The sequence below is a fragment of the Alternaria viburni genome (genome assembly GCF_023758015.1).
Source record: "Alternaria viburni strain BMP 2772 chromosome Unknown scaffold_20, whole genome shotgun sequence".
Classification (NCBI taxonomy): domain Eukaryota; kingdom Fungi; phylum Ascomycota; class Dothideomycetes; order Pleosporales; family Pleosporaceae; genus Alternaria; species Alternaria viburni.
Genome location: NW_026055789.1, coordinates 134,738 through 160,868, shown reverse-complemented (window position 1 = coordinate 160,868; position 26,131 = coordinate 134,738). Strand labels below are relative to the sequence as shown.

The following is a 26,131-nucleotide window of genomic DNA, read 5'->3' as shown; positions in this document are numbered from 1 at the left end:
AGAGATAGCCACACGACTCGCTCAATGTAACGCCCAGAATGGCTACCCTCGCAGCAAACGACCAGGAGAACACCGTCCGCCATCTGCACGCCGGCGCGGCGGGAAAGTCGCTCAATGCCGGCCTCAAGGGCTTCAACAACAAAGCCCCCAAGACGCCTTTCAAGATCCCCCTCAACGACGAAAATGCCGTGGGCAAAGCGGGCAAGTCGGTCCTGCAGACCAAGGGCAAGGGAAACGAGCTCTTCACCACCAACAAGGGCGGCAAGATCGACCAGAATGCCTTTGTGACGCCAGCCGGTAAGAGAAGAGATGACAGACTGCGCAAGACAACAACTGACGTGTCTAGGTCCGCGCACGCGCGCGCCGCTGGGCATGAAGACGACCAACGCCAAATCAAGGCCCTTTGGAACCCCAGCGCCTCTCTCCTCCGCAAAGACGCAGAAACTCAGCCCTCGCCTGCGCCGCCCCAAAGTCAAGGTCCACCAGCCGGAAGTCGCGCAAGAGTCCGAAGATGACGTGCCTGAGATCGAATACATGCCCCCCAAGGAAGTCCCGCTCGAAGATGACATGGAAGAATACCTACCCAAGAACTGGACCATGCCCAAACTCAGTAACCAGGACATGGTCCGCGGCATTTGGCAAGCCTACCACAACCCAATTGAGGACGACGGAAGGACGCGTGAGCAGCGCAAGTTCGAGGAGGAGATAGAGCAGGGTCGGAAGAAGCGTGATGAGCAGATGGATAAGATACTCGCGGCGCAGATGGCCAAGGACGATGCGGAGACGAAGGAGTACTACGGTATCAAGGAGCCCAAGAAGGAGGCTCCCAAGGCACCTGCTGCCCTCAGAAAGGCGGCCACCGGACCATCGACCATGCGAGCCAGATCTGCTGCCGCCGCACTCTCTCCACCGTCCAAGCCAAGCTACGCTGCTCCCACTGCAGCTGTGAAGTCGCGTGTACCCACTGGACTAGTCGCTGGCAGGAAGGGAGCAAAGACGCCCACTGAGCTCACAGCATCCCGTCAAGCATCCGCCATAGCAGCCTCCAAGAGCACCATCGGCTACGCCCAAGGCCGCGCCGGACGCGCAGCCCCAGCTGCCCGCAAGCCTCTCTCCAATGTCACCAAGCCCGCTCCTTTCTCCGCTGGCCCCCGACCCGCCTCCACGACGCATATCCGCAGTGCCAGCACAAACACTGGTACCATGCGAGGTCGCGGCCCAGTGTCTCGCTGCAGCTCAACTTCCACCAATGCCACACTCGTCACACCTCCAGAGGAAGAGCAGCACCGCCGCACAGCTGAAGATGTAGAGCGTGAAATGGAGTTGTTGCTTCTGTCGCGCTCCGACGACGAGGACGATGATGCGTGGATGAACAGCTTCAACACGCAGCTACACGGTGAGGATCCACTCGATGAAGACCACGAGAATTTCCAGCTTCAACTCCCTGAAGGTTTCTAGACCGTTGTGGGGTATTTGGAAGTGGTGTATCAAAGTGCCTGCGGATGGCCACTTTGTTCGTCATTGTACTGTTAATGGGTTGCGGAGTACCGGTATTGGATACCTTTTGCTTTATACGCGAATGATTATTTGGGTCTACATGCTATCACGGTGGCTTACTATGCATAATACATAGCATGATTGTACTTGTATTGAACATCCCACGTTTCACTGTCACTACTACACATCAAGTCATATACCACCAATGTAAAAACACCGACAACGGACTGTCCATTTGATAATAGCATTTCATTAAGATGTAGCAAACGTCGTCGACCAGAGGAAGCGACCCTTCCCCTAGTCCCACCAACCATTTGCCCCTGTCTTTATCAAGCATATACCCATTCTGCCTTCCCTTCCCCAACCAAGCCATCCATCCAGTTTCTCTTTTGGTTCAAGGAAAAGGTTACGCAAAGACAATAGTATGAAGAAAGACCCCATGTACCCCAGTCCCTACACAAAGGGAGGGGGCCAAGATGCGCGCTTCTGGAAACCAAGAAGGAGGAAAACACCGTAAATGCGCCATGCTGCTGGAATCAAGTGAGACTGAGGAAAACGATGACGACGGGTGACTGTCGCGGATGGATACGGATGTTCGTGATATTGTCGTGATAAGAGGACGGATGTGGGGTTTGTGGGATGCAGTATGTGGTTGTGTAGATTAGATTTACTTGCTCTTCCGCTTGCCGGACATGCATGCGTCGGAAAGCGTGGAGTTCAAAGTATGATGAGTTGATGGACCAGGCGGATCATTCGACGACCTCGTCTACGGCGTAGAGATTCTGGTTAAGAATCTTGTTCATGGTGAACATGTGGACGCGGTCCTGTTTGAAGACTGCCCGCATGGCATCGTCACAGCGGATTTGGCGCCTGTCGTCCGGGTCTTGTAGCTCGCGCTCCTTGACGTACTCCCATATCTTCTTAACGGTCTGGGGGCGCGAGAGCTGGGTTTCGCCGAGGAGTTCGGAGAGGGCTGGTGAGAGAGCCATGGGTTTCTGGGTGTGGTTAGCTTTGGCTTGGGGTGATGATGTAGACTAGATGAGGTTGACTTACATGGAAACCTCCTTTCCGGCTCGGGCTCTTCTTCTCGCCTCCACTACCTGATGCGATGTCGCTGTCGTCTTCATCCTTGATCCTGGTCGAGCTCTTCTTCTTGGTCTTGGTCTTCTTCGGCGCAGCTACTTTCCGCTTTGTGTTCCCGCCGCGTGTCGCCCTACCCATGCGCGCATTCTCCTCAGCCTGTAATCTCGCCGCGAATGCAGCATCGTCATCCTCGTCCTTGACCTTGGTCTTCTTGACCTTCTTCTTAGGAGGCGCAACATCTTCGACCTCAGACAGCGCTGACTCGTCATCGGGCGGCGATCGCTTGTTGTGGGAGACGTCGGAGGTATCGTCATTCGAGGCCTTTGCGCCGTTCTCGACTGTGGGTATAGGTTCAGAAACCTCGGATCCGCCATTCTGCTCGTTGTTGAATTTGTCAAACCGCTGCATAATGAGCACGGTAATCTGGTCCTATTTGCGAGTCTCAGTATATGCCGCTGTATGTGATATTGAGCTTCAAACCTTCTGCTGTGAAAGGTCATCCTCGACTCTCTCTTGTAATCCTTTCCGTATGCGCTTTGCGCTGATGGTGTTGATGTCGCTGGCGCGTAGGATTTCGTCGATAATGACCGAGTAGGAAGCTTGCACTTCGGCGGGGAGAGGGTCTGCTGTGACACGTTAGAATGTAGACATACGCGTAGCAGACGGCAAGCGGGCACGTACCTGCCATGGCTGCGATATTTCAAGTCTCGACAGCAAGAAGTTGCAAAGGTAGACGCTGTAGGTAGAGAGGTGGTCGCCGCTGGGAGCAGTCTCCAAACCACAAATTATCGCGGAGCTCCGATGCAGCTGCGATGTTCGTGGTGGCTATGTCGTGCAAAGAACCGCGGTTGGTACCAGGGTCGCGGAACCACCAATGGGACCTATGATGTGGATGGATGCAGAAGATACGTAGAGAGCGTCGCGTAGGGCGGGAATGTCGCCAGGCTCTCACGTAGCGATCGGCAAGCGTCGTCGCGCAATAAACTCCAAGACGGGTGAGAGAGGGCCAGCGCAGGTGCCCGGGCAGCCAAGTAGGTCAGGCGCCTCAAAAGGGTAGTTCCGTAGTGGGGTGCAGTCACGGGCAAGCGACAGCAATCTCGTGTGGGAAGAGGCTCAAATTTAGAAAAGGGTTGCAGCGGAGCGTGGGTGCTGTCGTGGAGATGAACGGGGCAGGTGAACAGAACTAAGGTTCATGGATCGTTGCAGTATGCGCGATGAGGTGTGAAGTCGAATGCACGGGCGCCGTCTAGCTCAGGTACGCCGATGGAGGCTGGGAACCACGACCATCTAAGTAGTTCGATCCGACAAAGAAAAGCAATCCCGACACTCTTGTTGGCCCTCACAGTGCTTGCACGCGCAATTGTCAGAGACATAGGTTTTCCGTCATGCATCGCATCGCCTGCACAAGCTGCAAGCTGCGTATTTGTTGGTTTCCATGCCAAATGCGGTAATCTATGTATGCCACTAGTCGGGGTCCAACAGCCTCGCTTTCAACCTTGGAACCATTCGACTCGACGCCACTTCCATGGTTGAAGCCGCCAACAACTTCACATAACCAGACAGCCTACTCCATACATCTGCTTTTCCACCGCGCTCTTAATTTGATACCAGTCCGCTCTCCTCTCCGCAAACTCATACACTTCTTCTGCTCGGAATATGCCATGATACCGGTCCGTGTCGGCAATAATGGTAGCGATCTCTTTCGCTTCCTTTGCGTCGATGAGATATATCTGAGAGAGTTCGCGAAGCGCGGCGAAGTACTGCATAAGGGGCTTGTTGCGCAGCGATACAATGTACGCGTTGTATGCATTCATGTCACTGCTGGGATTAGTTCATGTCTAGGTCTACGGATCATGTGTCATACCTGATGAGTTTGATGGCGCCATCCACACTGATTCTCTGGCGTTTCAAGTGCTTGCAGAGAGCAGTGAACAAGCGCACACCAACTTCTTGGTTGAAGACATCCAGGACATTCTTGTCTGTGCTGCCGATGAGCATGTTTGTGTGTGACGAAACAACTTCCACAATCTTCGTTGCCGTCTGGCTAGGTCCAATGTCGGACATCTGCACCTGCCCGTTGGGCCCAACGGGAGGATTGAAGTCGGATGGGTGTTGTGTAGTGCCGCAGAGATACTCCACTTCGTCCATCAGCACATCGATACCCTTGTTGAGACCTGCAGCTACACGTTCGTCCAACATAGCCTCAAAGCGCTTCTTCTCCTTTGCGGCAAGGCTGAGGAAATCGTCGCGGTCGGTCAAATTGGCAGCCACAAGCTCCTGGAGATAGAACACCTCAACCATCTGTTGGATCAAGTCGCCAACGTTGACCAGTTCCAAAAATGCTACCAGTGGCGCAACTCCTTCTTTGCTATGATCCGCGACTTCTCGCGGCTTGTAGTCAGCCAAATGACTGACAGCCTTGTCGAAACCCAACTTCATATGGCGGTTGCCGAGAATCTGGACTAGGTTGATAAAGATCTGCTCAGATTGTTCCTTCGCCTCTTCCCCAGATTGGCCACCAAGTCTAACAAATCGCGCGGCTCTTTCCAACCCGGACTTGGCCATGTGTGTCAGGTTCAGCGCCACTTCGATACTAAACAGCGATCGGATGCCCTCTAAACGCGAGTTCATGATTGCTGCCTTGGCGGCAAGTTCAGTGGTTGGGGCTTCGATTCGCGGTGTAGGCGACCGTTCACCAGAGAGAGGAGTACCGAGTCTTGAGGTAGGGTCCAAAGTATTAGTGCCGTTCATGCCAGTTACGCTATCGTTGGGCTTGCTAGCACTAGAGCCGCCAATAGTTGGGAGTACATTGACAGGCATCATGACCACCTTCTTGAAGGAGGATAGAAAGTCTTGTTTAACAGCTTTCCTGTTGACATTGGCCATGTATAAGGTTTCGGTGCTCTGCTCTTCTTCCATTAAACGCTTCTCCCACAGGTCGACCTCTGCAGCTGACTTTCGCTTGAAGTAATCTAATTCCTCTTGTAGGTAAAGGTCAATGTGTTGCTCAAAGCAACGAGACACGATGCGCATGGCCTCTTCGCGGAAATCGGGCTTCGATGCGTTGGTAGGATGTAATGAGACTGCAAGTTGTAGGGCTTGCTCATAGAGCCCCGCAACGGCTTTCAGGTATGCTTCGATGCTTACATCGTGAGCCTCGTCGAACAAAGTCGTGAGATATTCGGCGATGACGTCATCCGCAACGCGCTCAAAGAAGGTTTGTAGCACGTCGACAGTGGGGGGAAAGACACGATCGATAATGTCTGCTTCTTCGTTGAGCGCACTTGCCAGTCCTCTGAAAAACTCATGGGATGGTTCCAGTGTCAGCACTTCGTTGCGTAGGCAATCTGCAGGGTCACCGAGCTTCTCTTTCTCCAACATCAAAGGGTGATTGTGAATAAAAGAGTCCAAACATGCCGCGCCGCCGTTTAGAGCCACAAGGACGGTAGCAAATCTCTTCATACGTCCGTCAAAGTCTTTGTCTGCATAGCCTTGCTCAAACTCTCGGAGTACAGCATTTTCGAAGATGCCAGTCATCGTGTCTAGTTTCTCCTCGCGCTGGCTCCATCCTTGCGCATAATCACTTTTTGCAAATATCTTGAGCTGCGCCAGCATCTGAGCCTGTTGCTCGGGATCGCGGTAGGTCCGAAATAGAATAGGGTCTGTATGACTTCTTGACCTCTCCAAGTCGTAGTAGAACGGGGCCAGCGCCCCGTAGACTTTGCCGTACTCTTGCCGCGCCATGCCTCGAATCGAGCGTACATCCGCAAGGACCTTGACAGCTGCCTGCGGATCCACCGCGTACGAGCTTTGTGCCAACGTTCCGGAAGGTGACAATGTCATGTCATTGAAGCCCTTGTCCAGCGTGGTAGCGCGAGGTCTACTTCGGTGTTCCTGAGACTTCCGCAGCATAGCTTCCTCTATGGTGGCATCGAACAGTGTCATGCTTGTCTTGCCAGGTACGTCATCCCCCAGAGGCATCCCGTTGGTGCTGCCATTGAGTGCCACACCAGACCTCCGGGCCTCCTCCGCTTTTTGTGCCTCGAGCTTTTTCCGCATGGATTCCTCGAATCGTTGTTTGGCTTCGGCTTCGTTCCAGCAGCCCATGCTCCGAAGTCTTTGAATCCACCTGGTATCGTCGTATACCATCTCGCGCATGCGTCTCGAGGTGCGCGCGAAGCTGAACATATCGGCGACGGGTAGGTAGTCGAGGATGGCATTGATGAGCTCTACGTTGTTTCGTCAGACGCAGGTCTTCGTATGGCACTGTCTCCCTACCGGCTGGTAATACAGCTTTGGAATCATGCACCAACTGCGTGGTTCTCAGCGACGCGAGGACGGACGGCTGTGTCGGGGGCACCGCCCGCTTAAAGTTGGACTTGGTCGCCATGGTTCAGATATCACGATAGAGACTGTGGTGGTTGTATGCGAGTGCGTGTGTTTTCCCATTATCGGGGTCCAGCGATGCTTCGCGCGTGGTGGCTGCGGGGAGCTTTTGGCAGGGTGGAGCAGTGACCGCTGGCGGCTGGCGGCAGGGTCTCGTAGATCCAACATGGCGCAAGATTGATCGCCCGGCAACTAGAATCTACACATGACGCAAGCAAGGCTGCGTCGACTACATTCACTGTCAACCTCTCCTCTGAATACTGTAACACTGGTGTTGATGGCCATTACGCTCCAAGGCATTGTGTTGGGCATGCACGCGACCAGATCAACACGCGCAAAGTGTGAAAGCAACAAGGCACCGATGCGCGACCGCCACAATTGTACCTGAGGATGCATAACCCTATGGCGATGCACTGACTAGCAAGTAAAGCCGTAGAGATGAAGCTTCTTCTGAGGCGAGCCCAATGCACTGTGCAGACCATGGCATTCTCAACTCGGACATTTCATGACGGCACACGCGCGTCGCTGTGCATCGATCGCAGATGCGCGCATAGAGGGTGGTTAACCCTCCTCCGCGAGATGAGTGTCTCTGAGGATAGACTTCAGTCTGGCTAACGTCCAACACGTGCATCGGCAAGCGCAACCCAAATCACGAGTTACAGCCAAGCGGCGCGTCTGGAATTACCCAAACCAACTCAAAGTCTCGCCAGCCAAGGTTTTCTCAGTTGAGATCGTCTCAGATCTGGTTGCTATTGTAAGATGAGGCGCGCGTGGTACCCGAAAGGTTATAGCCCCTGGGACCAGAGGACTTCCGTAGTCCTTCGTGCTCGACTCAGACTTTGTGTCCTCTGGCTGTGCAGCGCATGCTGAGTGGCGATCTCAGGAGGACCTTGGAGGCTCTGTTCGTGTTACTTTGAAGCCAAGGCAAGGAGTCCTTCAGCAGGCAAAAGGCTACTATAGAGTCCTTCTCTGAGGGGCACTGCAGGGCGACCTGTAGGGCTTTCCCAGACATGTTGTCGCAGCAACTGCGCGGTTTTCCAATGTGTCGATGATTGGTAAAGGGCGCTGGGGCGCAGCCGGGCACCGAAGGAGGGCGTGGCCACTGGGAACGCGTAAACTTCCCAGTCTTGTCCACGGCCACAGGTCCAGCTCTCTGCCCAGGTGTCATCCGCAAAAGGGATGAAACGGAGCCCTGGCTGGCCGTCTCTCTGGCTGACGAAGGCTCTCGAGACGTCAGTAGGCGCACCCTCCAGGCCTGTACCTGCGTCTCCGAGAGCGGGCCGACCGATCCAGACCTAGCGCGCACTGGCGGCGTGGCTCGTTTGAACGTGACAGCGTGTCTGGGAGCAGCATCCGGGAACCTCGTGATCTTGTGTCGCCAGCGCATGCGGCTCTGGTGGACCGCGCGTGGCCTGAGACGCGGTGACGCGCTGTCCTATGACGGCATAACGGCTGTTCGGCGAAGCACCTAGAAGGCATCTAGAAACACCTTATGAAAGGTTGTGAAGGGGTGCTGCTGGGTCTCGGGCCTCGATGCGCAGGGATGGCGAGAGTGAAGCAGCGAATGGGTTCGGCTTCCGCAGCTTCTAGTCCCCCAGGACCTTCCTCACATAGGCGCGACAGCTTATGTTATTCAGGCACGGATGCCAGGCTTGTCGACGATTCTTTGAGACACCGGGTCAGCGAGGCGGATCCACGATTGGCTGTTTCACACTGAATTGTGGGGGTGACAGCTTTGTCCTGTTCCATCCCCTTTCAGACGCCGTCCAAGAGTCATCCCAGAGAAGCAATGTGCGATTGCTTCACTTCCAGTTGGCTGTGCCTGCCATACGCACCGAAGGGCCACGTACTGGGTGCCCTCTGATGGCCCGTCCGTTGCCCCGTGGATCATGGAGGACACGGCCAAGGTAGACGTCAGTATCATGAGTTACTGGAGGACCATGACTTCAGAAGTTAAATATATATGTCCCAGCTATCGGTCCACTGTCACAAGTACTGACACTCCTGTTGCACCGCTACCATACAAAACAACGTTTGCGAATCTTTAAAGTCTCACACAAAGTCTCACCTCTACCCACTCTTAAGCACACCTGCACCAATCTGAACACCGCCCGTACAACATTATCACAGCCAAATCCGACAACATGGTCTCCGCGATGTACAAACCCAAGAACCCCGGCAATGGTCAGCCTGGTGATGGTGGCCGTAAGTGTTTCCCAAAAGAATGGTCCTGGAGTTCCATCGCTAACAGCCACATCAGGAAAGCCGCTTACCCAGGCCGACAAATGAAAGAAAGGCTGCGCCTTCACCACCAATCAACCACCACCCACCTCCTGCATCTCGGCTGGCGCACCATACGTTCTGTTTCGAAAACCGATTTCGCATTCCTTATTGCCATGGAAAAAAGCTGCTCAGCATGTTGCAGTGCAACCGCGTCGCTTTTGTCTCGCGATCCGGCTGTCCTTCCCCTGGCCCCCGTCCTCCCTGCTCGGTCCAAGACGCGCTATCGCTGAGATCGCTCCACGAGGCGCAGCACCACAGCAACGACCGATCGGGAGAATGCTGCTCCGGGCTGTGTTTGCTCCGGTGAGCAGTACAGGCACAGGAGTCATCAACGACACGACCGAGGCGACTTGGAGGACCTGGGGCTGCTACTTATCCAAGAGGCCAAACCGCGAAGTTGCCTGTGGGTGCCTTGTGTGCGCCCCGCCGCGGTGTGGCTCTAAGGCTGCGGCTGTGCAACCCATGTGCCCACAAACTTCACCCAGCCCTACTAGGCACCGAACGTCAGTTCACCATTTTCGGTATCCACTGGCCGCTTTTCTGCCTGGAGATTGGGCCCTGGCCCGTCATTCGGCTTCAACACCGTGGCTCTGCTGCTAAACGGCGGTGACTAAAGGAGTCACCATCGAGGTAGACAGGGCTGTTAGCCTTCTGGAAGCACGCTAGAAGGAAGGCAGCCTGGAAATCGCCTTGTATCTCAGGTCACACCCAATGAGCATTTTCAATTTCCTCTCCAGTGGCGCAGTCATGGTTCTTTTGACAAGCAATTGAATCACCGGAGCGGATTAATCTCAACTCTCGCTGCGTCACAGCCTGAAAGAAGGCAGTCATTGCCTGTTCCTGGCGGGCATTGAGGCACTACGACAGGCCTCAGGATAGATTTATAGACAATACAAACGCCTCCAAAGGCTTAAAACCTCATCAACCACATCTCAACCTTGACTCTGCCTGCATACCTTACACGAACCACAGCCCGCAACCTTTAGCCACGCCTATCAGCAAGCCATCTCAGCCCCAACCCCAACTCAAATCCATATACAACTACCACACCACCATGGCACTTCTTGAGCAAAACAACAACCCCTCCTACGCCGACCCTCAACCTCGAGACGGCGGAGCACCAAACCCAGGCGCAAGACTATCATCATCAATGTTGCTTTCCATGGCAGGAACAGAACCCCAACCTCGCGATGGTGGCTAATGACCTTGGAGTTGACTTGGTATGTCCACTGCTTTGTACCATGCCCATTCTCAAACTAACATGGACCAGATCATACCTCCTTCCCTTCATTCAGCTGAACAAATCGACTTCATCTCTCCGTCGTTACTCCCAAACAAACCCGGATCGATGTAAACAGCTACAACACCAACGACTCCTTCACATGCTATTCGCGGCTTTGGCCCTGAACTAGCAGCAACATCGCATCGTCCTTCCGGTACACCATTTCCTACTTCGACATCGACTTCGACATTATTCTGTAACATCAATTGCATCTTGGGCGTTTGGGGTCTTCTTTTACTGTACAATAAGAGACTGTGCAATGGACATGGCAACGGTTGCTTTCTGGGGATATAGACGGCGTTTTCATAGAAAGCAGGGCTACTTCATAGCCGGGTTTTCGTTTGGTGCCTTCCAGGCGAGATAGATGGGCATTGCGTCGATGCATTATTGGATTCGCTTCCATACGACATGTATCATAGAGTAGATAATGAGTAGCCACACTCCGTGGCTATGACAATCGCACAACTTCAAGTTCGAAAATATCTTGCGCAATGAAATTGGGCTGTGAGGAAGAAAGGTTCACGTTGATGGGATTGTGGGTGTTCGCTCGCGTATCTGCATCTCTACCCCACGCTGCCTCGCCCAAGCCTTGGCATAGATAATGAGATTACTGCACCGCGTGCACGCGCCTACATGCTTGCTTCTGCTCCCCGTGGGTGCCTGTATCATATATGCGCGCATTCGCGTCGTAAGCAAACCTCCAGGCAGCTTTTTGTACATCCTTAAAATTCCTGATGACCTCGCTACCGACTCCCAGATCTCGTCTTTCGACTCGAGCATGACGTTCTCCCGCCCATAGTGCTCGGCTTATGGACCCCGCAGCAGCAACTAGACGTTAGTCACAGAAACCCAAAAACAGAGTCACGCACGCGCACAGCATGGAGATTTTCACGGCTCAGAAAGCAACGTGCCGCCTAGTCAACCAGAATGAGCACCACCGGCGCGTCGTGCCCAGGCGCGAGCAGGCGACTGGTGCTTGTCACCAAGGTCTTCAGCGACCACGATTCCTTCTGGCGCGCAAAACGGAGCACAGTCCTTGAAAGTCTTGTCCTTGCGCCTGGCTTGCTGCTCACGGAAGAGCCAAGAGCACGGTCAATATAAGAAGTGTTGTGACTGCCATCGCGTCATCACTTGGGCCTTGTTCAATCTCTCTCACCTTGACGCTTTGTACCCAAGTAACCGCCGCGACTTAACGGTTTGCGCCAGCGAACACACTCCCACAACAGCAGCCTGCTACCGATCGTGCTCCCAAAGCTCACTTCAACAACAATTCGCCCAGGATGACCACTCGACCGAACGAGTACCAGCGTGTTGCGTCGCACGGGCGCGGAGGTGCTGGTAAGCCTACCTATACTTTCCTCCAGACGTGAAGCGCGACTCCGCGACGCTTGCAGTGGAACGGCTGGGTCTGTATGTCTTTGCAGCGCACACCAGCGCGCAAAGACTCCCTCCCTCTGTCGCATAGCCAAAGCAGCCCTTGGAGTGCCTGCGATTGTTCACCAGCTTCTGCGTCCGAGCGACCACTGACGTTTGCAGGCAACATCGCAAAGGACGACCCTACCAACTACCCCAAGCCAGAAGATCTCGTTACCCCAACCCTCAAGTCCAACACCTACACCACGGGCCGAGGTGGAACTGGAAACATGGCGCGCAACGACCCCGAGCGTCCTGACCTTGCGCGCGCTGCCCAAGACGTCGAAAGCAAGCCGCACCCAGAGCCACAAGGACCCAAGCACTACGGTCGTGGAGGTGCCGCCAACATTATCGGTGATGGACAACCCGCGCAGCGAAAGAGCGCCGAGGCTAAGCGCAAGAGCGAGGACGAGAAGCGCGAGGACAACGGCAAGGGCCTGCTCGGCAAGGGCAAGGATTTGTTGAACAAGTTGGGCAAGAAATAAGTCTGACCTGTTCAGCGGTCAACGACATCATGGTACATTGTAGTCGTGTATGATGCGCTGCCTACCTGGAGTAGTCGATGAGGCTTTCGGTTTCTCTTTTACGGTTCATGATATCCCCGGAATTGCAAGGCTTTTGGTCTGTGGGCGGAGGAGTTGGTGTCTCTTTCTATGATTTTCAACATTGTCTAACCTAACTAGCACAATGGTATTCAGTTGCTTGATCATCCTACTGACTGCCATGCTTGGCTAATCAGCTTTTCGATGCGGCTGCAATGCCATTCTTTCGAGATAGCGTGCTTTCTCATCACGATAGTGTGTTGATTGGGCGTCCATGCATACTACGCAGGCGTCTTCTAACGGCCTGAGAGTGCCCAAGTATTACATCATCACATGGCCGATCCCAGCATTCATACAGTCCCTTCACCGCTTACATACGATTTGCGCACTAATACTTGCTTTTCTCCTCTCGTTAGCACCATCGGCAGTCAGTTATTTTAGACCTCGCGAAATGCTTTGATAGGACGATGCTGGTATTCCGCCCATAAAGGGTCTTCGGCAAGAGGCAAGCGTCATGCGCGGGGGATTTGCAAACCGGGACAACCACCCACAGCGGGGCACTCATCATTCTACTGTTCCATCAAGACAGCGTCATGCGCATGGTCTGAATGCACCTTCACGAAGCCTTACACTGCAGTATCGCCATGCAAGTCCCAGGAAAGGTGTTCCGAGCGAATGTGTCACTTCCAACTGCCGATTCTGACGAGCACACCACCACATACGAGCCGCCCTCTATCAACGTGGTGAACTAACAACCCATTCCAGTCGCGCTCAACTCCGGTATCCGATGGCTCGGTACGCTATCAACGCAGTCCGCCGCTCCTCCATCACCTGGTATGGTCCTGCCGCCGTTATGGAGGGTCGTCCGACCGCTACACTGTGGCTGCAGATAATGCCTCATTGGGATGCATGCTTTTGGTGGGGGGTGTAAGGGGTGACGTAGAGAATTCAGCAAACGTCCAGCTGACATGCGAGACTATCGAGAAGAGAGGCCATCGACGAGGTTTTGAAACAGTATTTTGACTTGGACAAGACGTAGACAGACGTGGTACTCTGGAGTACGCGAGGCAGTTCGCATAGAGCAGCCTTACTGTACTCTTCCGCACCCTCTCGAGCGCCTTGTATGCACAGCATCGGTCCTATACCAGCTCCGGATCTTGCTCCGCTTCACACTGTCCAGACATAGGCAGGTAGTCCGGTGAGCGGCGATAGACCTGCCCGGCATGCGCTCTTGTCCGAGGGCGTGAACCTCGGAATCTTGGGCATGATGACACCACACCGTTCATGCGCAGGTATGTGGTTTGTCCAGCTTACGACAACTACGCCTCGTTGTACGACGTGGGCTGGCACGATTGGTCTGTAGGAGCCCTCGTGCAGCCTTTTAACTTAGCCGACGTTTCTCTTCCCAACTGGATGTGATTCGGCTTATGGTAGGATGAGTGTCGGCTTGCGTATTAAGGTTGCGGTACGTCCCGCTGCAGTGGATTACCGGCTTTGTATACATTTCTGCATTCGCAATCTCTTGCTGCTTTATATGATTCCACTCCTCAAGACTATCTGAGCAGCAGATAGTTCATCATTTATCACAGTATGTCGACTACTACTATCGAGACGGCGACGCGCGCGGATACATGGGTCCATTACCATGATGGTGGTATTCCTGGTCGAAGACCAATTCTCAAGGGCACTGCTGCTAAAGAGACTTTCACCGAACTGCCAAAAATCGACTTTAGACGCATATATTCGGACAACCTGGAGGACAGGAAAGAGTTAGCCAGAGAAGTCGGCGCGGCATGTCGAGACATAGGCTTCTTCTACGCAGTGAACCACGGGGTGGACGATGATGTACTGGAGGACACTTTCGATGCGTTGAAGGAGTACTTCGCGTTACCAACCGACGTCAAGATGGAGACTCACAACCAAAAGACGGAAAAGTTCAGGGGTTACGAAGCGTTCTTGGAAGGCAAACTCGACCCAAGTACACGAGGAGGTAACGTCTTCACTGCCTCCACCCACACAACGACTCATCCCTCTAACACCACTATCTAGATCTAAAAGAAGGCTTCCTAATGGGCGAAGACTTCACCGACTCAGAACAACTCTCCCTCATCTCCTCGCTCCCTCCCTCGCCACAAACCCCGCGCAACCAATGGCCCAGCCACCCCTCCGCCCTCTTCTGGCGCCCAGCCATCTACCGCTACTACAAATCCATGTTCGAGTTCAGCAAACGCATGCTCCACATCTTTGCTCTCGCTCTCGACCTCCCCGAAGACTACTTCGACACCATAACCACACACCCCATGACCAACGTCCGCGCCGTCCACTACCCACCCCAAGAGCGTCAAAGCGACGTAGGAATCGGTGCCCACACAGACTTTTGCTGGTTCACGCTCGTGTGCCAATCCAAAACCGCATACCCCGCTCTCGAAGTGCTGAACGCGAACGGTATCTGGGTCCCTGTCCATCCCCAACCCAACACGTTCGTTGTCAATATTGCAGATTTCCTCAAGTTGGTTACGGGCGGCTCGTGGCAGAGTACGGTGCATAGAGTGAGGAATATCGGCGGCGAAGAGAGGTATAGTATGCCGTTCTTCTTTAGCCCGAATGAAGATGCAAAGGTTAGTGTTGTGCCGCATTTGAGAGAGGAGGGGAAGCGGTACGATGAGTTTGGTGTTGGGGAGTATTTTCAGAAGAGGTTGGATATTGATCGGAGGACGCATTTGGATGATGGGGAGAAGGTAGAAGTGGAAGTGGAGGAGAAGCCGAAGAGGCCAGTGAGGGAGAGGAAGGACAGTGGTCTTTGAGGATAGAAGCCTGGCGAGGATGAAAAGTAGGATCATGTGTAACTGACAGTGGGGTCGTTGTGAAACCCATGAACTACACATTACAGACATGAGGAAATGCCACATTTCGTAGATACATAAGACTATACCATCATCAAGCATGACCATTCCGCCTCTTCGCTTCCTCTAGCGCCATTCGTAATCGATTTTCCTTCTCTGCGTCTTCGCTACTCTTTCCCATCTTCCTCTGCACCAACTCTCCGAGTTCAGCCCCATCGCTATCCAGCACACTAACCCTCCTTTGAAATTCCTCCACCAAGTCCTTCTCTGCTTCCCTCTTCTCAGCCTCCAATTCGCGTATGCGCGCTGGATCTGCACCGTCAGCTGTGACTTGCGCAATCTCCGCGTCGATGTCGGCGTTGTTGGATTCAATCTCCAGCGCGTTGAAAAGAGAGAGGAGCGCCTTGGACGATTCTTTCAAAGCCTTAAGAGCGGTGCGTGCATCATCGAGGACCGCTGGATCACCGCTGCCATCCTCAAGGTCCTTGATAGCTGCAACGATGTGGTCAATTTCTTTTTGCTCAGTGCTGACTGCGCTGACAATCATGTCCTCGACAAGGCTGACAAACTCGCCTACACGCTCCGCCTTCTCGCGCTTGGCTTTGAATGTGGCTTGCCTCTCAGCGTTGTCGTAGTGTTTCTCCACGGTTTTCATCTGGCTGATGTTGCCAGCGGCGTACAGAGGTTGCGTCTCCGTCTTCTTGTAGCGTCTGTCGCGTTCGGCAACGAGTTGTACGACATCGTCGTGTCTCTTTTCCACTTGCTCGTGGATGTCTTTCAGGAGCTCGAAACAGTCTTTTGTGCTTGGAGTATCGGTTCCCTCCATGCTCTTGAGTCCAGCGACGGAAGATGGTAGTAGGCGCTTAGCTTCGACGTGCAAGTCCATTAACGCTTTAATCTCGCCATGTAGCCCGGTGAAGATGGGGTCGAATACGGTCTCCACATAGTCACGATACTCGTCTTGGTCCTCTTGCGCTTTGAGCTCTCCCTCCTTCTGCTTGAACTCTTCCTCGAGCTGATTCATTTCCGCGTATGAGATCTCGTTGTTGTTGAATAGATCATCGTTGTGCTCCTCGTTCTCTTCTTGACGCTTGCGGCGGGCGTCGTCCTTCTTGCGGCGACTCAGAGATGCAGATTTCTCCCATGTCTTCGTAATTTCTTCGGCGGCGCTAGCTTTGGATCCTATGTCAACGAGCCTAGCCCTCGTATCCTGAATCCGGTGATTTGGAAGGCCGGAATGCACCTTCTTAGATACTAGTTCCTTCAGCACTCTGTTCGGATCTTCCTTCGTTGGTGCAGTTGAGATCGGGCGGCGCGGTGTCAGCTTCAATGGTGCTGGCAAAGCGACATCTGCTTCGCTACTGGAAGGCCGGGACGCAAGCGTCTGAGCAGTCGGTTGATGAGCTCCAAAGAATATCTCATCGTGCCCCTTACTGTTGCTACGGCCTGACGGTGAGGTTACTCCTGGCGTATTGGAGAAGGACATTGTTGGTCTGTGTCTCAATGGAGCAGGGTCAACCGATATGCTAGCAGGTGGGACATATGCCTTGTATTGGTGTTGCACCTGCTCTTCAGGTGGAGATTGCACTGGCGTCTTGTTCGTATCATCATCAATGGAGCTTGTCGGAGTTAGAATTGTTGTTGATTGCACCGAAGGAGGCGCTCTTGGAACACCCTGGTAGTTTTCAGTAGGCGGAATCGTAGTCTGCCGCGCCAAGATAGGTCGACCGCCAGGACTATATTCGAAGTCGTCAAATTCCGACTCCTGCGGTACCTGGATGTTCAGATCTTGTCTCTTGGTGGATATGTTCGAGGTTGCACGAGAGCGAGCAGCTTGCTCCTGTTCGTGTGATACCTCTGGGTCCACTGGAACTGTTTGTGTTGAGGTATCAAGGGAGACGATGGCCCGCATGGCAGACTCGACTTTCATGAACGCCTTGAAAATCTTGACCTTCTCCTCGACTTGCGGTTCCGCGGCCTCACTTCGAAGCATGGCTATGTATCGCTCTAACGAGCCAATATACCACGGATCAAGGTCCGGTACCAGATCAGCAGCTGTGGGTTTCGGCGGCTCTTTCGCCTTTTCGGCTTCAAGTTGGCGCTTTAGTTCAGCGACAGAACTATCACGCTCTTCAATATTGTGCTCCTTCCCTTCCACATCTTCTTTCAAAATGTCAATCGCCGTGTTCTTCTCCTTCACCATAGCGTCATAGTTGACACTGGCTTGGTCTGTGGTGATTCTCATAGTCTCAATCTGTGCACGTAACACTTCCATCTCGCTCGTGCTGTGAGCCTTCTTAGCTTCGTACTCAGACACGACTTTCTGGCTACTAGCTTCAAGTTCATCGATCTTTGCTTGTAGTACGGCCTTTTCCCGTTCTGTATCTGTGTGTAACTGTTGGAGAACTTCATCCTTCTCCTTCTCCTTCTTCTCCCGTTCCATATCTGCGCGTAATTGGTTGATAAGGTCGTCCTTCTCTTTCAGTTGTATAGCATAGTCGTAGCTGGAGGACACCACGCCGGTGGATTCATTACTGGTTTGTGACCCAAAAAGATGCTTCGGTTGGGTAGGTGTGTGTTGCGACGTATCCCATCCACCCTCTGCGGAGCCCGACCCAGTCATCAACGCGGCAGGCTGATGAGGGGGTCTCGTGCCCTGTATGGGTTTGGGAGTAGTACGTAAGGGCGCGACAATTGCATCTCCGACGATGAACCCTTGATCTGATGACTGGGAATCTTGACGTCCAGCAAGTCCTGTTGTCACAGACGGCGGTGTAGGTGTAAAGCCTTCATCCCATTCGCTCGAACTCACGTGTGCAGGACGCACAGCAGGACTGGGGAACCCATGCGTCGATGGGGGAGGCGGAACGTGAGCGGGCAGCTCAATGCTTTCCGGTTGAGTACTGTCGCTTTTCACATCTTCTTTCTTTGCACCAAAGAGCTCTTCATCGTCAATCTCCTCACTGCCACCTAGGTGTTCCCAATCAGAAGGTGCACCGGCAGCCAGAACACTAAACTTGGACTTGTCATCTCTGGGTGGAGGTGACGCGGGTAGTCTCGGCTCGGACAGTTTTGGTGAAGATGTCTTATTGTCTGCGCGCTGTGCGTAGAGGTTGGCCAAAGCTATCGAACTCACCGAGTCGGTGCGCCCAGAGATAGGATGGTAGCCAGAGGCAGAGCTCACACTAGGACGATTCGATATCGGAGACACAGGCTGACTCTGCGGGCTTGGTTGATGGTAGAAGTTCGACCCAGCAGTATCGATTCGATTGTATGGCTTTGTTTCTTGGCCCTCCTGGTTCGAGATCTGGGAATACTGCTGCGGTGGAGCTGGTTCTTGCGCTTGGTACCCTGTTTGCGAGGGTGGTAGCTGAGTCTCGTATGCCTGCGGTCTATTGTATTGATAGTTAGGCTCTGGGGCTGGAGATCCGGACTGCCATGAGTCCTGAGGGCGAGGATGTTGTTGAGAAGGCTGCCCTTGTTGGTCGTACAGAGACTGTTCATATATTGTCTGTGTGGGTGGTTGTTGCGACGGCGCTTGGGAATATGAAGGATGCCCAACCGAAGGTTGCTGATATTGATGCTGATGCGGTTGTGGGAATTGACCCGACGGCTGCTGGTACTGGTTGGGTATCTGCGATTGCGCATTGTATTGGACGGGCGTGGAATGACCAAACTGAGATTGGTGATGGTTTTGTGGAGGAACAACCTGTTGGCCATGCCGTGGAGGTAGAGGCGGCGGTTGCTGCTGCTGTAGACCATGATGTCCTTGTGCATATGTGTTTGTGTCTGTATGTGGTGTAGCATGCGTGTAGTTGACCATGCCGCCTTGATGTGGCGCATGCTGTGCCTGCTGCCACGAAGGAGCTTCTGGTGGGGGAGAAATGTATGCGCCGGCTGCTAGGTTTGTGTTCGAAGACGAGTACACTTGTGTACCCTGTTGTGCGTATGCCGGCTGCTGCTCGCTCTGATTGCTGATTGCAGTGGGTTGCTGAGGTCCTCCTGGTGGGTATGAGCTAACTTGACCTGTCCCATAAATAGAGCTGGGTCTACCTCCCTGCGAAGACTGGAAGTACGTCCCACCCGGTGTGGTTGAAGGCGGGGGAGGAGCTGCGTGATGATATGGCTGTGGTGTTGCTTGCACCGGATATCCTCCCTGCTGCGTATGAGGCGCAAAGCCGGTGCCTGGTTGCGATTGTTGTGGCCAGTTCTGCTGCTGTTGTTGTTCGTGCCGTTGGACCGCCGCTGCGAAGCCGTAGGGTTTGGGTGGAGGCGGGGGAGGTTGCTCCTGTTGCTGAGGAGGGTATGATTGGTGCTGCGCCCCGGGCATGGTGCCATACGTGCCCGGATTATATCCTGCGGCTACCTGCTGTTGCGGTTGATTCCATGGATTCGACGTATGTGTCGGCGTGGGCGCAGCCCATTGACCGTGGGCAGGGGGAGCGGACGTTTGGTATCCCTGGGAAGCTGTGCCATCGTGTCAGTGCCTGACTTTGGAACTGTGTGCTATCGTGCATCAACATACCTCCATATCCAGGCGGCGGTGGCGGGACTGGTGGAGGGGCGCCCTGCTGTCCTGTGAAGCCCGTCGTGCTGCCTGGCCGCTGGTATCCTGGTGCTTGCCCGTAGTTCTGCATCTTGTGGTTTCTTGTCGCGTTACCAGCCAATATGTGTGTCGCAGGAGACGGCGGATCGTGTTCGTTGGGAGTGTGGGCTCGAGATGCCAGCTGAAGTGCCTGTGTGTATTAATAGGCTCTCCACGAGTGTGACATGCACATGGACGGCACGCGCTGGAATGCGATCACGGAGGCAATTGCGGTGTATCGGATGACATTGATGAAGGTATTAAGTACAAAAAGGCGATACTGAGATACATCAAACTGGGCCTCGTCTCCCCAGCGTAAGGCTGAAAGCTGAAGTCCAAGTGTGCAGAAAGTGGAATGGTGTCACAGCCACGCGATGATCTGCACGCCGCGGTTCGTCCCCGCCCGGGCTTCGCCTTGCCTCATGTGACATGGTTCCTTCACAGTCATCATCACCATTCAAGTCCTGCTCTTCCGTCTTTGATCCGCGATATACGATAGAACATACTCCACATCCATTGCGATCGCCTCCAACGTTTCCTTCTGCTGGATGCCCTTCGGTGCCTTTTTCGTCATGCCCCCCGCCGTACTCAACGTCATCTGCGCCATGTCAACAACATTAAACTTGAATGCGGAATATGAAACTTACCATATCCCAACGATGATGGTCGTTATCAGGCGACTCTGCTTGCTGCGCAGCATCCCCATCGACACGTGTCTTCGATGCGCCAATCAGCCTCTCCAACGAGACGTAGGTTCCTTCTGTCAGCTTCTTCCCCTGTCGCTGCTTCTGGTTCGCGTCAGGTGTTGCGCCTGACCCTGTGTCCGACGGAAACCGGTAGAGTTGCGAAGATCCTTTCGTTTCCATCCGACTTCTCTCTTGCATGATCTTGACATCGCCAAATGATGCATAATCAATTGGAAGCTGAACAGTAAAAGACGAAGCGAGGTCAGAGAGACTCTCTGCTTTGTGAGTGTTCATCGTAACTATTAATGCATGAAACACACGATCTTGTAGTAGACTCAGCCCGGCTACCTTGGGCATCATATGGAACATTTGGGATACTGAAATGTGTCAGCAACGGTGCACACTGTCATGTAACTTGCACAAGAGGGCGCTCACTAAACATTTCCACACTATGAATCCCCTCGTGGTGACTCACTGCTCTCAACGCTTCTTCAGGATCCCACCTTAATAGCTCGACAGCATCGAAAACACTCGGGGTATATGCAGCTTCGTTGCGGCTGTGATCTTTCGCCAAAAGATCGCCCAACTCAGAGAATCTGACATGAGCGTTGCTGTGGGTAGAGGTTCTAGCCATCCAACTGGCTTGGTTCAAGTCTTTGATACGCTTCTCGACCGAGACTGGGACTGTAACCATATCGCTGTTCCCTGTAGCATTCAGTGGCGGCATCATCACATGTCCATTGTCGGGGCTCCAGGTCCCACGCTTCTCAAACCCTTCGTCAAAGTTGATTCCTTGTACCTCGTTGAGAATATCGTCGAGGAACTGGGCTAGAGTGACATGATGATCAGAACTAGCATTATCATACGACGGATGATGAGGCAGATCGAGTTTCTTCAAAGGCCCCAGGGTCAGATATTTGCGAGCTGGTCCTGATGTAGGAGAGATAGTAGTGTTATCAGGTGTCGGATGCACTGGCTTGGACTGAGCGGAATCTCTGACTTCGACGGGCTCAGTCATCGTGGCGATTCAAGTAGCGGAGCGGAACTCTTGGAAATATGCAATGAGCTACAACAGGTAATCGAAGCGGGATCGCTATAGCTGCTTGGTGGCTGACAGAACAGGTGCGTCGAAGGTCTAGACCGCTGCCATGCAAGAGCCAGTGTAGGACAGCGAGTAGGTGACCCGGCTACCAACACAGTAGTTAGTATTGTTACACCCCAGTCACGGCGCCTTTTTACGTACAGATTTCGGGAAGCCACAGGCTTCTTGCAAGGAAGATTGGTGGCGGATGTGATCCGTGTGACTGGTCTGACACGCCAAATTCAGACCTCGGGATGCACAGCGACGGTCTAGAACTGCCTAGAAGTGTGTGCACAGAAGTTTTAGTGCAGTATAGAGGCAAGTCGATGAATGCCAAGCTGAGGTCTGATGGTGGACGTGATGATAGAGATGGAGTCGTTGCACTGGAACGGGAGATCGACAAGGGTAGACATGGCCCTGATTGGCTCGTTCCTGCCTTTGTGACACTACGATGGGCTAGCGGAAGCAGCAACCTTAGAAGCGTTTGCCGTGAACTACATGTTAGCTGAAAGAAATACGAAATTTGTGTTGCACGTTACTCGAAACGAGGATGATGATTGGGCCTCGCGATTTACGAGATACATGCCACCGACACGCAAGTTACGGGTCCAGTGCTCAGCAAATCAAGAAGTACGACGGGTTCTCCTTTCTGTCTACGCTAGTGGCACAAGAATACTGCTACCAGGTGCTCTGAAAGTCTTTCTTTTACTTGTCGAGTATTACAAGCGCTTGTAGAGGGCCTAGGTACGTCGGTTACAGCGTCGAGAAGGTCAACTCATGCGAACCCGACACATTAGAGTGGTGTGTGAACCCAGGTACCGAAGCGAGTCTTCCTCAACATTCCTTTGATGCCTTTGGGTGGAATCAGCTGCAAAATCTGGAAGCCTGCAGCGATGCAGGAGTTCGGGACAGCGGTTCAAGCACACACAGTCAAAAGTGAAGCAAAATAGTAGCCTTACGCCAGTTGATGTAACCATGTAACCAAGATGAGAGCAAAATGAAGAAAGTGTGTAGACGCGGGCCGATTTCCAGTCCAGCATGCCGATCCAGACCAACTCGGCTGCCGACCTGTCCTGTTGACGCTCCGCGGACGTCACAATGATTAGAACAACTGCTCCACGGAGCCCGAAACCAACGTCTGTGTCTGCGGGACCCTCTTTCGCGGCAATGGCATGATCCCTCGTTCCAAATATCTGGCTCGACTAACTTTCACTGGTCAGTCCAGCTGCAACTTGTTTACTCCACAGCACCTGCATAATGCACAGATGTCTAGTACACCCTTGCGCTTTGTCTTTGCCCTTTCGAAACGATGTGCCGAAACGCTAATTTTACCATGTCAGGATGCATGCGGATGCGAGAATCAGGCAACACAAATCAGCTGTTTTCTCATGGCGAAATATCGGAACGTGTATTGTCTTACTCCGTGGAAGGGCTAATGCCGCGGGGGCCATGCAGAGCGCTGTACGCGGCAGACGGACAGACTAGGGTCCTGGTGATCGACCCTGTATCCGAGCGAGCGCCCTTGCGAACGAACATCGACAAATGCGTTTGTGGGACTTGCTCTTATTGCAGATTGGGGGTCCTGCTGCCTGCCATGTCGGGAGGCTTGTGGTGTGTGTGGGTGGGCTTACTCCATTGACTCGGCTTGCCGTCGATCTGCGAGCGCGCCGGCATAAAATACCGACGATTTGTATCGTCGCGGGACATCGTAGCATCTGCCACGTGATTGCTGTGGGTTTGCTCAAACCCTGGCCATGCGGTGCCAGACTAGCATGCCAAATCCTCGATGTTGGCAGACATGGATAAATCCCCCAAAATCCACTCAACACGCCACGCCAAGCACATGATCTCGATGTCGCTCGGGCCAATTGACCGAGGAAGATCCACTTACGCATGTGTACTGTACTCCTAGCTCTAGTTGCAGGCAGCATTAGCGAGTTAGCTGCTATCGGGTGCATGCTTTCCATTGGGCGCTATTGAATCCGCCGTATGCGAACATTGTTACCGCCTTGCACGACGGATGCGCTTCTTGATCCCAGACAAGACTGGCTGCCAATCACACCACATCATGCAGTTGACGGAATAATCCAGACTGCCGTTTAGACCAGGTGCACATATCCAAGTGTTCCAAATGATTAGGCAGTGTCATTCAAGCGAATAGATCTAGATTTCCTATGTACATCCTACACGTCTTCTTTGTCCTTGCACACACGCTCCACATGCAGAGACTCGTGCTCCTCACGGCATAAACCGTGGAGGCTGAGCCTTCGTGAAATCTACCATGCCAGGACAGGCTCTCTGTATGCACGTACATTTCATCCGAACGGCGCGTGCGTTGCGGACTTAGAAGGGCCCGTAGTTCATCTCCAACACTTCAATCCTTGAGGTAGGGATCCATCCTCTGTATAATCACTTGGTATTCGATAGGCCGATAAGTGGACTGGTTGCGTTGGGGTATCATCTCGAAATAGCAAACAACAAATGAAAACGTAAAGCGTCCCCGCGCGTGCTCATATGGCTGATGCGCGGTACACGCATGGCAGTCATGTCGGTACTGACGTCTCGCAGCGAAACAGCTTGTGGTCGCATACGGTATGCACTGCCCACTGGAACGGGCCATGCGGACTGCTCATGCCGAATCATGTACTGTAACATTGGTATAGCGTTCAAAAAAAGAATCAAGGTGAGTTTTCGGTCTCGACCATGTCGTCGTCCGCTGCTCTTGATGCCAGTTCTCCTGCTCTTACGAGGACCGCAAGTGACCCCTGATTGCGATAGTCATGGGGATTATGCGAGAGGTGTGATGGCATGGGCGGTATCGGCCGATCCAGTGGCGAGGCTAGGGGTGCTATACTGGGCACTGGCTGGGGAAGCATGCGCATCGTCTTACTCGGGTCTGCAGGTAATGTCTGCCCAGGATAAGCCGACAAGGTGTACCCTTGAGATCCTTGATTGCTGTGACCACTCTCGGACGACAACGTCGTATCTTCGTGACTGAGCGGGGGGAGACGCGAGGAGTCGCGCGGAGTCCGACGAGAAAGCATGTCGTTTGGCCCCTGAAAGTGATTTGGGTGGGGATATGGAGGTGGTGGAGTCGATGCAATCTTTTGGTGGAGGTCCAGGTTGTACGCAGAAGGCTGATGGTACGGATTGGCATCGAAGGGGATCCTCGTTTCTCGAATGGAATTGGGTACGGATGGGTCATAGACACCGCCATCTCTTTGCAAGACCGTGGTCCGTGGAGATGCAGATGTGGGGGAGAATTGTTCGCCCGAACGGGGGGAGTTGAAGCCAGAAAGGGGAATATTGGCCGGCGATGTCGAGTTCGAAGCGTAGATTGGGCCAGGTGGTAGCCGTGAAGGGGGGATTGGTTGAGTGGGATCCGGTTTTTGTTGTAATGCTGCTTGGGCATCGGACTGAATAGAACTCAATCTCCTGTTTGCCGGTGGGTCGGCCTGTTCATTGCTACCTCCTCGTGTTGAAGTGCTGGTTTCGGTTTCAAGCTTTGAGCGTTTGCCTTCTGCACATGTCAATACATTGCGGCACATGACAACAGAAGCTGTGGACAGACCTTTAGTGGGCACTGAGTGCTTCGACTTGAAATCCTCGAGATACTTTTGGTACGCCTCGAAATGGGGCGTCTTTTTGTACTCAGCCAGCTCTGCATAGTACTTCTCTTTGGCACCATTGGCCTGTCGTTCACAACCTTCGCGTTCCTCGGCAGGCAAGACTTGCCATTTCTCACCGACTACCTTGGCAATCTCGGTGAAGGTAAGATCTTGTCCCTTGAGTGATTCTCGTACCTCTGCTGCGAATTAGTCGTGATCGCGTTGGGTCAGAGATCAGACTTACGATTGGAGAATATGACGTAAGCAGAGGGTGGACGTTCTGGTGCATGTTCATCAGGCTACGTTGGGTTAGCGATGTTGCACGACAGACGGGATCTGCAGAGTGGGCTACCTTGGGATGTCGACGGTACTTCCGCTTGGCCCCTGTTCCATTCGGTGCAGTATTGGTGGGCTCTGGCTGCTTGCTTTTGCTTTCTGGCCCCGAGTCGTCACTGCGATACGAGCCGGCAGTGCTCCCAGCTCGTGCAAGATTGATGGGCAGAGGCCTATCCGAAGACTGTCCGCGCGATTCGGCGATGGCCCGTTGAAGTTTCTACGAGGAGGTCAGTTGTTGCTGGTGGTAACGTCGCAGAATAGTGACGTACCCGACGATGGCCAAGCTTGACATTGAGGGAACTTCTACGGAACAGTAAGCAGGGGCGGCGTGGGTAGGTAGGGGTGGAGCCATTGCGCACAAGTCTGATTCTGTAATGTCGAGCACAGTCTCCCAAGTGTCGAAGCCTTCGGCTGTGAACACTTCGTGGTACTGGGACAGTCCCAATCGCGCGAGACGTTCTCTCAAGTCGCTCATGTAGGAGGGCGTGAGCGCGTGGACTGGGCGG

At 53.5% G+C, this 26,131-nt stretch overlaps 6 protein-coding genes across 6 annotated transcripts; 3 read left to right on the top strand and 3 right to left on the bottom strand.

Moving 5' to 3' along the window:
- Positions 1–38: 38 nt before the first annotated feature.
- On the top strand, positions 39–1,458 carry J4E79_008397 (uncharacterized protein; the record flags this gene model as incomplete). The annotated part of the gene is made up of 2 exons (XM_049357254.1): positions 39–297; positions 347–1,458. The coding sequence occupies 2 exons, from the start codon at positions 39–41 to the stop codon at positions 1,456–1,458; spliced, it is 1,371 nt and encodes a 456-aa protein (XP_049208152.1).
- A 788-nt stretch (positions 1,459–2,246) lies between these two features.
- J4E79_008396 (uncharacterized protein) lies at positions 2,247–3,268 on the bottom strand (the record flags this gene model as incomplete). The annotated part of the gene is made up of 4 exons (XM_049357253.1): positions 2,247–2,492; positions 2,551–3,009; positions 3,061–3,206; positions 3,262–3,268. The coding sequence occupies 4 exons, from the start codon at positions 3,266–3,268 to the stop codon at positions 2,247–2,249; spliced, it is 858 nt and encodes a 285-aa protein (XP_049208151.1).
- Positions 3,269–4,127: 859 nt separating this feature from the next.
- J4E79_008395 (uncharacterized protein) lies at positions 4,128–6,970 on the bottom strand (the record flags this gene model as incomplete). Its single annotated transcript, XM_049357252.1, has 3 exons — positions 4,128–4,398; positions 4,445–6,809; positions 6,859–6,970. 3 exons carry the CDS (start codon positions 6,968–6,970, stop codon positions 4,128–4,130), a joined length of 2,748 nt encoding a protein of 915 aa, XP_049208150.1.
- Positions 6,971–11,811: 4,841 nt separating this feature from the next.
- J4E79_008394 (uncharacterized protein) lies at positions 11,812–12,429 on the top strand (the record flags this gene model as incomplete). Its single annotated transcript, XM_049357251.1, has 2 exons — positions 11,812–11,869; positions 12,068–12,429. 2 exons carry the CDS (start codon positions 11,812–11,814, stop codon positions 12,427–12,429), a joined length of 420 nt encoding a protein of 139 aa, XP_049208149.1.
- A 1,647-nt stretch (positions 12,430–14,076) lies between these two features.
- J4E79_008393 (uncharacterized protein) lies at positions 14,077–15,290 on the top strand (the record flags this gene model as incomplete). Its single annotated transcript, XM_049357250.1, has 2 exons — positions 14,077–14,476; positions 14,536–15,290. 2 exons carry the CDS (start codon positions 14,077–14,079, stop codon positions 15,288–15,290), a joined length of 1,155 nt encoding a protein of 384 aa, XP_049208148.1.
- A 9,069-nt stretch (positions 15,291–24,359) lies between these two features.
- Positions 24,360–26,100, bottom strand: J4E79_008392 (uncharacterized protein; the record flags this gene model as incomplete). Its single annotated transcript, XM_049357249.1, has 6 exons — positions 24,360–25,201; positions 25,253–25,486; positions 25,534–25,588; positions 25,642–25,842; positions 25,895–25,928; positions 25,985–26,100. 6 exons carry the CDS (start codon positions 26,098–26,100, stop codon positions 24,360–24,362), a joined length of 1,482 nt encoding a protein of 493 aa, XP_049208147.1.
- Positions 26,101–26,131: the final 31 nt, after the last annotated feature.